Source organism: Populus euphratica, unplaced genomic scaffold (assembly GCF_000495115.2).
Source record: "Populus euphratica unplaced genomic scaffold, PopEup_1.0 scaffold53.1, whole genome shotgun sequence".
In the NCBI taxonomy this organism is placed as follows: Eukaryota; Viridiplantae; Streptophyta; class Magnoliopsida; order Malpighiales; family Salicaceae; genus Populus; species Populus euphratica.
In genome coordinates this window covers 421,494-432,584 of record NW_011499934.1, presented here as the reverse complement: position 1 = coordinate 432,584, position 11,091 = coordinate 421,494, and the positions used below count along the sequence as shown (strand labels likewise).

Sequence of the window (11,091 nt, the reverse complement as noted above, 5' to 3'; positions counted from 1 at the left end):
GCTAATTAAATTCAACTCTCATCTTTTTGGATATCATAATACTATGTTGATTGTACCATGTAAATATTAAAAAATACATTTTACAGCACTTACATGGAACTCTTTTAGAATACATTTTACAGCACTTACATGAAACTCTTTTAGACATGCTTGAAAATATGCACATAGACAAACATTAAATATAATATCAGGTCTATTAACGGATAAATATAAGAGCAAACCAATCATACCTCAATATTTAAATATGTCTATATTCTTACCATTTTCATCCATATTAAGCTTCATTGATGTTCCTATAGGTGTGTCGGCTTTCTTGACATGTTCAATCTCGAATCTTTTTAGTAAATCCTTGATGTACTTGCCTTGGTTGATGAAAATGTCATCATTTTTTTTGTTGATTTGCAATCTAATAAAGAAATCTAATTCCCCTATCATGCCTATTTTGAACTCAAATATCATGTATTTTGTAAATTCCTTACAAAGAAATATATTAGTAGCATCGAATATAATATCATCAAAATATGTGTGTGTGTGTGTGTATGTATGTGTAATCAATATGTCTTTACCTTATTCTTCTTCTTTTTTGTGTAAAGAAGGTGGTGTTAATTTTACCAATATTAAACTATTTCAATAAGAAAAGTCATTAATCTACCATACTATTCTCTTTGATGTTTGTTTTAAATTATATATGACCCTTTAAGTTTGAAAACATAATTGAAAAAATAAAAGTTTTTAAAATCTTGAGGTTGCTTAGTATATGCTTCTTTCATGATAAAACGATTTAAAAAAGTGCTTTTGACATCCATTTAAAAAGTGCAAAATTAGTATGATATGCAAAAGCTAAAATCATTTTTATAGATTCTAATCTAGCCACGAGTGCAAAGGTTTATTTTTAATCCATAACTTCTTCGTTATTATACCATTTTACGACTAGTCTAGCTTTGTTTCTCACATGGTTCCATGTTTATCAACCTTATTTCTAAAAACCCATTTTATTCTTATGATAGTTGATTTTTAGGTTTAGGGATTGGTTCTTAAATATCATTTCTTTGAAATTGGTTTAGCTCATTTTGAATGGCTAAGATCCAATTTACATCTTTTTTCGCTTCTATGATGGATTTAGGCTCTATATGTAAAACAAATGTACAATGCTCATTAATATTACTAAGAGATGCTTTATTCTTGGTTCCTTAAAAAGGATTACTAATAATTAAATAAAGAGAATGAAAGCTTATATACCTTAGCTTTTTTGGTGGCATAGAAAAGTTATTTACCATTTCATATCAATGACTCAATGTGAGTTGATCCTTATTCATTTATTCATTACTATTTGTCTTATAATTAAGATTTAAATGTTGAATATTTTTATTTACATCATCTAAAATCTTATTAATTTTATCATTTTGAGTTTCCTCAAATACGATATGCATGGATTCTTCAAGAAAAAATATTCCATTGATATAAACTGTATCAACTTTGTTAGAGGAGGGATATCTAAGAAAAGTACCAACATCATTTTCTCAAATACGATATGCATGGATTCTTTAAGAAAAAATATTCTATTGATATAAACTATATCAACTTTGTTAGAGGAAGGATATCTAAGAAAAGTACCAACATCATTTGGTTGACTGGTTTTTATAAAATTTTCAGGTGTTCATCGCAAATGAACAACGATCAACCAATTTATTTGATATGCCCAAAGAGTTCAGTTCAACATAAAAAACAAATTTAACAGTTTCAAACCTGGTGAAACTTACACAGATTAAAAGTAGATTAATCAATGAATGCAATGTGAAATGTGTAAATTCATTTTAGTTTGATATTGAATATGATATAAAGATTTAATAAGAAGCATTAAAATGAATCATTAAGAATCAAATCTTCACTTGCTTTGTATCTTGAATTTGTTGATGTGATCTTCATAAAGATCTGTTTAAACTTAATCTTATCTTAACATATCTTTTGTTTATTTTTATTTAATTGCTATTATTAAATATATCAAATATTAATATATGATCCAAAGGTCAACATCATTGATCTATTCTTCTACAAATTCAATTTAGATTTACTTTTTAAATTAATTTTGTAAAATTTAAAACTATATTTTTAAAATAAATTACTTTTTTATCTATAAATTATAAATAATGATATTCAAAACTCATGAATTTTGAGAGTGTTGGATATATTAATGGATCAGGTTAGAGTCATAATAAGTTATTTTACTTTATATATCCTAATCCCAAGTATTTAAATGCTAGATTCATCCCCTACCTTCTTTTTTTAACATTGTCAAATTAAGTTGAATACTTAAACCAATTCAGTTTTTTAAAATAAAATCTATTTTTTAATTAAAATTACTTCTCCATATATAAATAATAAAATACAGGATGATATAAAATCATACAATATATCAAATAATAAAATTACATCTAAAAAACAGCTAAATAATTGGCTTGAGGTAAGGATGAAAATTTAATCTAAATTTGATGGACATCAATCCTATCCAACCCAAATAAGTGAGTATTTTTTGGATAATTATCTTACCTGATAGATAATGAGTGAGTATGATTATTATTAAACCCAATTTTAAAATCGTCTGAACCTAACGCAGGATATATATTTATATTATATAGATATATTTGTAGAATATTTATGGTTTTTTTAATATGATATATATATGTATCTCAATATTAATATAAAACACATATATGTGTATAATATTTATTATTTTATCATTTAATATACATATAAATACTTCAAATATATATTAAGTACTTTATATTTTATTAAATAATAAATAATAATAAATAATGGATATTTATATGAATACTCGAAACCCGATTGATAATTTATAAATATTTGAATTTTTTACCTGATGAATAATGAGTAAAGTATTGATATTAAAAAATCCGACCAACGAGTACCCATTTTCATCCCTAAATTGAGGGGTAGTTGGGTTATGGGCTAGTAAATCCCTCACTTGCCTTCACTTTCAATTCTAGTCATTTCATATTAGATTTTATTAGTTTCAATTAATTAGATATAAATTTAATTTGATCGAATCAAATACACTATAAATATGTTGGACTGCATTTGTAGCACACGTTTTGCCATGAAATAGTCTATTTTTTTTCAGCATAAGAAAATGTTAAGGAAAGAAATTCGAGACCTAAGTCACTAGATCAATTAAAATAATATAAATAAAAAATATAACCACAATAAAAAAAAGTAAACAAATAATATGATTTCATTTAGAGCTTGAAAAACCCAAATGTTTAAGGGTAAAATAAAAAAAAATTAATACATAAATATTGAATGATAAAATTAAAATAAATAAATATATAAAACCAAAGTCATCAAAATAATTACACTATTCTAAAAATAATTACAAAAATAAATACTTTATTGGTTTTGGCAATGCCTTGTATACATTTTTAATGGCTAATAAAGTCATTAAAATAATTACACTATTCTAAAAAATAAAAATACAAAAATATCATTTAGCAGGATTATTTTTATTTTAAGATTAAATTAATAGTTTTACTATATAAAAAAATGATCAATCTAGCCTTGTATAATTTAAAAATAATAATTATATCATGGTAAAAATATCACCTTGCCAAATGCCTTGTATACATTTTTAATGGCTAAAGGCAAATTTAAAAATTATGTTGTTATCATGAATAGTTTTTATGTCATGAGATACAATAATCTTTCTTCCCCTAGTTTTTTTTTTTAATTTAATCAATCATCTCTTATATTACACTATAAGCCAAGAATCACAACCTAGGGAGAGGGTAGAGATAGTAATGTATACTTATAAATTGAATTTTTTAATATTTATTAAGTAAAAAAACTAAATATGCATTAACTATTCATCGGATACCCGCAATCCGATCATCATCCATTATTTACTATTATTTATTAATAAATAAAAAATAAAATAGCTAATATATATATATATATATATATATATATATATATGAGTTTTATGTTAATATAAGGATTAGATTTGGACGGTTGCAAATCAGATTTATCTATAGAGAGTCATGATTGAGTCTTGATTTAATTGTTGCGGTAGGTAAAAAAGAGCATCGGTATAATTCGAGAGTAGAAGCCAAAACTGCAGCATGGACGGGAATGTCTGATGAGGGAAGCAGGAATACAGGTGGCACCACTAGAGAGAGTGGGCTTAGAGATGGCAGTGAAACCCCGCAGAACAGAGAGTATCCCATCGCAACGCTCCTGGATTTCGAAAATTAAAGGGAATAAAGAAAAATAAAAAACAAAAAGTGGAGATAAATAAGCAAGAAACAATATTGATGGTCGTCGTATGATGCCCTGTGTATTTTTGTATTTATTTTGTCATTTAGCCCAACAAACACACCAACGCCTAGAAAATAAATAAATAAAAAAATAAAACGAACTTGGCTGTGTACGTACAGGAGGAGGAGGGGGAGGGACTCAGATTTTGCCCAAAACTTGGCGATACCACTCTTGAGAGAAACACGCGCACACACTCAATATTTACTTACTTTTACTATTTAATTACCATTATAGTGGGAGGAGAGATAGGAAAGTGGAAAACAAAGACAAACAAGAATCAAAACAAATAGGAACAGAGAGAGAGAGAGAGAGAGAGAGGTCTCTTGCATCCTTCCCCTTCCCCTTCTCCACCTCCCTCAACCGCCATCTCGCATCTCCTTCTCCTTCCTTCCTTTGAGATTGATTCTTGATCATTAATAGCATCTATCTCTTGTCCAGTCTGCACTAGTAATAATAGATAGGGGGAGAGAAGGGGGGGTGAGATATGACAGGGTCAGGTTCATTGTCATCTCCGCTCTGCACGTGGATTGTCGCGGCGTGCATGTCGGTCACGTGCGCTAACGAAAGCAAGCACGCTCTGTCTCCACCATCCTCGACTACTGGTAATAGAAGTCGCAGGCGGAAGGCTGCTGCTGCTTTGAAATGCAATAGCAACAACAAGTACAACAACTACGGCAGCGGTATGGGTGGAGGAGGACCGAGCCTGCAAGGATTAGTGAGCTCTTGTTTGGCCTTTGAACCTTGTAGTCATTACTACGCTTCTAATGGACTCCTGAGATCCAATCGCAAACTAAGACGACTCCATCCTCCCGCTCTTTCCGGTATCTTCTTCACTTATTCGAATCTTCCTTTTTAATCGTTTATTTTCTATTATTCCTGCTTTTGTTTGTGTTTGTGTTTTGTTTTGCTAATCGGTTTAGGCTTGGATTTGATGATGATTTATCGCTTTCATCTTCTTTTGTTTGGATGCTTGTGTAATATATATATTCTCTCTCTCTCTCTTTGTTCTGTTATGTAACTGGGATTTTTCTTTTTCAAAAAAAAAAATAAAATAAAAAAGGCGATAATATGATGGGTTAATCAGAAAATAATTCAGGTAATTAACAGTGCGGGGCAGTTCTTGTATCTGCTGCTGTTTGTGGCTCTGTTCTTATTATTTTTATACTTTATAAGCGAAGCAGAGTATGGAGATAAGAGTATACTAAGTCTTTGTTTTCCTCGCAGAGTATGGAGATAAGAGTATACTAAGTCTTTGTTTTCCTCGTCTGAAAACCATGTCTCTTTCTCGCTTTCGCATTGCTGCATTTCTGGTCACCCACGATTTCCTTTTTTCTTCATAGAAGAAAACTAGCCATTGTGCTTGCGTGCGTGTGTAAGAGAGAGAGAGAAAGTTGCCTTCAGCTGCCTGCAAATGACAGACTCACACCATTTGCCTTGTTGATGTATTTAAAAATCTTAGGGCAAGCCATGGCTGTAGCTGTGCAACCTACAAAGGAAGTTGAGACAAAAAAGAAACCACATACAAAGCAAAAGCGAGTAGTTGTGACAGGGTTGGGTGTGGTGTCACCTCTTGGTCATGAACCAGATGTCTTCTACAACAATCTTCTTGAAGGTGTCAGTGGCGTATCTCAGATAGAGGCTTTTGACTGTGCTCAATTTTCCACGGTAATTGATTGCTTCAATAAATCTTTTCTTCATTTTGTTTCTCTGAATAAATCTTACCTTCACAAATCTCACTTTTCCTTTTTTCTTTTTTCACAGAGAATTGCTGGAGAAATCAAGTCTATCTCGACTGATGGATGGGTTTCACCAAAACTGGCTAAGAGAATGGATAAATTCATGCTTTATATGCTTATTGCTGGTAAAAAAGCTTTGGCAGATGGTGGGATTACTGAGGATGTGATGGATGAGTTAAATAAAGCTAAGTGTGGAGTTTTGATTGGCTCAGCAATGGGTGGGATGAAGGTAAACCTAATCTCCTCACTTTAAGATATTTTGTCTATGATAGTGAAAATGTTGACAAAATTGAATTGATGAAGCATCTAACTGTCAGCTTCAAATGGTATTCTTACAATTACTGAATCAAGAAATATGTATTTTGTTGTCTCTTTTTCTGGCAATGTCAACTTAATGATGAGACCACCATTATTTATTTATTTTCTTCTGAACATATGGAAATTAGAAAATCGACTCTGTTTTCAATGTTCATTTTTCCCCTTGGGAATCATTGGCTCTTGTCTGTCTTTGCTCTTGATAACGTTGTTGATTCCTCTTGGAACATCTTCTGGAAGGAAATATGAGTCTGGAGAAGGAAATATTAAGTGATCCTTCTTGAGAGCCATAAGGACCTGCTGATGTTGCTGAAAACCATATTCATAGTGCCATAAAATTTATTTATTAATTAATTGCTCCTTCTGGGTGATTATGGATAGGTTTTCAATGATGCAATTGAAGCTTTAAGGATCTCATACAAGAAGATGAATCCTTTCTGTGTTCCTTTTGCAACAACAAATATGGGTTCTGCCATGCTTGCAATGGATCTGGTAAAGCTATAATCTTAAGGATGATGAAATTTTAAAGCATACACTGATCGTTTGGGTCATTAAAATTGACCTTTTTAACTTCTGTTTGGCATATGTAACTACAGGGATGGATGGGGCCAAATTATTCAATTTCCACTGCTTGTGCTACTGGCAACTTTTGTATTTTGAATGCAGCGAACCACATCATTAGAGGTGAAGCTGTAAGTATCTTGTGTTCAATTCATGTTCAACAACAAAACTTTGGGATGCTTAAGTTATTGCACATACCACTTGTTAATGCCTAGCACCCAATTTTATGAACTTGCAGGATGTTATGCTTTGTGGTGGCTCAGATTCAGCAATTATTCCCATTGGTGGTTTTTTCTTCCTTTCCTGAGTTATACCTGTTCTATGTTCCCTGGTATAGCAGGAAGCTCATTTGTGTTTATAATCATTGGTGCAGGATTGGGGGGTTTTATGGCATGCAGAGCACTTTCGCAGAGGAATGATGATCCGACAAAAGCTTCACGACCTTGGGATATGGTAATTTATCACTAACCATTGGGCCCCCCTCATATGCAAAAAGGAAAAGATAGTAACCAATTTTTTGTAATTTGTTTCTTTAAAATGGTTGAAATTTATTCATTTGAAATATGATTGTACTCTAGCCAGTGGAAGAATTATCTGGTGAGTAAATGATATAGCTGCTTATTTTTTTTAATCCATAGCTCTATTATCTACGAGTAGTTTGGGATATGAATTCTATCCTTTCATAGTTTCTAAAATTTCTTAAAAGTCATTGGTTCAATTGTATTTGTGTCGTAGTTCTAGTTGCAAAATAGCTGTGAGCCTGATGTCTTAATTTTATTAGATGTGTGCTACAAATAACAATGGCACAACATGAAGCCATCACAAATCACACAGCATGTCTGATATGTGGGACCTGTGGCAGATCCCACGGATCAAATGGTTCATAACTTGATGCACATTGTGCCATTTCTTAGAAAGGGAATATCCCATTTCTTTATTTACTTCGCCTGTGTTTCTCGCACTTGAAATGTCTTCTTTTTCAATAAACAGAATCGGGATGGATTTGTCATGGGGGAAGGGGCTGGTGTTCTGCTTCTAGAAGAATTAGAACATGCTAAGGTAATATCTTATTTGATCCAAATAAAGTCATATTCTTTGATGAGAAGCAGAAGTGGAAGAGAATTAGACCATCCATTGGCTTTTTACTCTCTCTCTCTCTCTCTCTCTATCTATCCATCCATCCATTTATACATCTGCATTGCATGCTAAATGCTATACATGGTGATGGTAGATTGCAGTTTTTTCTGCTGTTGGTAATCTATGGTTAATTTTTGTTTGCAGAAAAGAGGTGCCAATATCTATGCAGAGTTTCTTGGAGGGAGCTTTACTTGTGATGCTTATCACATGACTGAGCCACGTCCTGATGGTAACATGCCCCGTCTAAAGTACATAGAATTTTTCACACACAAAATCTATTTGTGGGCATGAAATTTAAAGATATGCTGAAGGATCTTGACTCTCTCTTTCATTTTGATCCACCTTATGATTATGTAATCAATTGTGAGCCAGCAATGGTATTGGTTGTTATTATGAACCCATGCCTGCTGGGTTCATAGCAAATTAGTGCTTGCGTTCTTGTGGTTGCTTTTCATTATTTATCACTGTAGAGCCATGGGGATTTTGGTACTTGTTTTTTTACATGTGTTATGCGAAGGAATTAGTGATCTGGCCCTGTTTAAACCTTTCATCAAAGTCTTGGGAAACACATCTTGAAAAACAAAAGTCTACCTCTTGTCATATCAAGGCTATAAAAGATTAGTAGGTAGAAGTAACTCTAATATATCTATTTGAGGTAAATTCTAATGTCCTTTACAAGATGAGTCCTCAATGTAGCATATGGATTGTTGCAGCAATCCTAAAAATCAGCATGAGGCATTTTCCAGTTGAGTTGAATTTCACAGGCTTTTGGGACAGTCTGCTGCGCTTCTTCTTTATAGTTATTTCTTTGAGTTGAAGCCTGCGAACCCTTATTCTAAATGTCGTATTTCCCAGGTGTAATGCCCATTCACTTTTAGATTGTAAGATCGGTGCTTGAGTTGGTTATCACTCTCTGAATTACAGCAAGCAAATGAATAATTTCTGTTGCAATTTGTTATCTTGATTATATAGTTTATCCATGCAGAGTTTTTACAAGCTAACTAATGTCGCTTCTACACCACCTGAAAACAGGGGCTGGTGTCATTCTCTGCGTAGAAAAGGCATTAGCACAGTCTGGGGTAGCTAAAGAGGATGTGAATTACATAAATGCACATGCTACATCCACACCAGCAGGAGACCTCAAAGAGTATAATGCTCTCATGCATTGTTTTGGCCGTAACTCTGGTGTATGTACCATAAACTATTTATGAACATCACCTAATTTTTGCATGGCCATTGCCAGTGTATAACACTCAATTTTTCTTGTGCATTCGCAGTTGAGGGTGAACTCGACCAAATCTATGATTGGTCACTTACTGGGAGCATCTGGTGCAGTGGAAGCCATTGCTGCAGTACAGGTAAATTAGATAGTATTCATGACCTTTTTATCCTATCTCAATTTTAATCACGAATAGAGAGTGGAGGAAAAGGTTGGTTCAATTCTTGAACCCAAGATAAGTATGGATGGATATGACATTTAAGATGGAGTGCCAAAACATCCTACCTCTTTTTTTGTGAGGATAAATGTATTTTCAGAGAGAAGGAACATTGAAATTGCATTTTGCATTCGTTAATAGTATTGAGTTATTATTCCCCTACTCCCATCAGAAAACAAGTTTTTCATTGGTTGTTGATATTGTATTTTGTTACTTTTTCAGGCAATACGGACAGGATGGGTTCATCCAAATATCAATCTAGAAAATCCAGACCAAGGCATGGTATGTTTGCTCTGTTATTTTTCCTGTTTACAGCTATGGCATTGTAAGTTTAAATTTGATGGTGTTTGTTTTCAATTTACCTAATGCTGCAAAAATAAAAATTCAGGACACGAGTGTATTAGTGGGCCCAAAGAAAGAGAGACTAGACATCAAGGCTGCACTGTCTAATTCGTTTGGGTTTGGTGGCCACAACTCATCGATCATTTTTGCCCCATTCAAGTGAAATAGAGCTTCTCCAAGGTGCGTAGATTTGTAATTTAACTCTATGCTATAATAATTGAATTTGAGAAACACATCAAGCTGGGGATAGGAACATCGCATACTGCACTAATAGATGTATCATGAATGTATGAATTGATGCCTAGGCTCATCCCATCATCTCACCATTGCATGACATTTTACAGCAGCAACTTAATTTTCAGTGGGGGAAAACCTAAAAGCAGAACGAGTGTTTAAAATATCAAGATGCGGAAGGTCTGGTAGGAGATGTATCCTATATAGCATGCTAGCTTGCGAGATGTTCAGTAAGTGACTATTAATGACATAGCTACTTCTTGCAGAGTGTACTGGAATCCTCACTGTATCCTGTTTTCTGCTGAGCTTGCTGAAGCTCAGTTGACCTTTGAAATGTAACTAGTTGGACATCTGATATCTCGAGGATAGATTGATCAGATGGCTATTTGCCCGCGAAGGGAGAATAGTCAGATTTCACCAGGTGGCGACTGGAAATACTCTTTTTTTGATTCTGTTGTTTTTATAATCCTCTCTCATAAATAGCCACAGTGGGCCTTGATCTGCTTGTGAGCCATCAATCAACGATCAGAAGTGGCCTTGTTTACTTTTTGTTCCGTGTACCAAAAGGATAGCTGTAAGGGTATTGCATTAGTGGTCAGTTGTAATGAATTTTTGAGCTAACAATTTGCTGCTTTACCGTAGCATAGCGGTGGTTTATGTGCATGCTTCTGTTTTGTTTCTCTCTGTCGAGCTTGTACGCTTAATGTTTTGTCATGGTACGTTGTATCATTTCATCACCCAGAAATGACGGCTGCGGGGTAATTTAGGCAGGCGAGCTCGATATTTCCATGCTTGCACCTGATCATCAGGATCTTCTTTACTAGATATTCGCTGATCATAACCATGTCATCGACTTGAGTTTTCCAAGATCCGAGGATAAGTGAGAGAAGTTGCGGTGCGGGTTGTTACGATGCAGGATTTAGACAGATTTCACTCAACAATGTGTCGATGAGGTTTGTTTCCAACTAATGAGTCGCGAAAATGGCATGACTTAAATCAGT

At 33.3% G+C, this 11,091-nt stretch overlaps 1 protein-coding gene across 1 annotated transcript; it reads left to right on the top strand.

The window, feature by feature from the left end:
• Positions 1-4,482: 4,482 nt before the first annotated feature.
• LOC105136336 (3-oxoacyl-[acyl-carrier-protein] synthase II, chloroplastic-like) lies at positions 4,483-10,774 on the top strand. The gene is made up of 14 exons (XM_011041634.1): positions 4,483-5,150; positions 5,789-5,994; positions 6,091-6,294; positions 6,762-6,872; positions 6,977-7,072; positions 7,180-7,225; positions 7,315-7,394; positions 7,932-8,000; positions 8,223-8,307; positions 9,111-9,265; positions 9,356-9,436; positions 9,737-9,796; positions 9,903-10,036; positions 10,357-10,774. The coding sequence occupies exons 1-13, from the start codon at positions 4,814-4,816 to the stop codon at positions 10,017-10,019; spliced, it is 1,647 nt and encodes a 548-aa protein (XP_011039936.1). The 5' UTR covers positions 4,483-4,813; the 3' UTR covers positions 10,020-10,036; positions 10,357-10,774.
• Positions 10,775-11,091: the final 317 nt, after the last annotated feature.

Excerpts from the sequence above, each read along its gene's own strand:
- LOC105136336 (XM_011041634.1), top strand. The coding sequence starts at position 4,814 with ATGACAGGGTCAGGTTCATTGTCATCTCCGCTCTGCACGTGGATTGTC. Across the intron at positions 5,151-5,788 it reads CCATCCTCCCGCTCTTTCCG|GGCAAGCCATGGCTGTAGCT; the intron begins GTATCTTCTTCA and ends TAAAAATCTTAG. Across the intron at positions 7,073-7,179 it reads ACATCATTAGAGGTGAAGCT|GATGTTATGCTTTGTGGTGG; the intron begins GTAAGTATCTTG and ends ATGAACTTGCAG.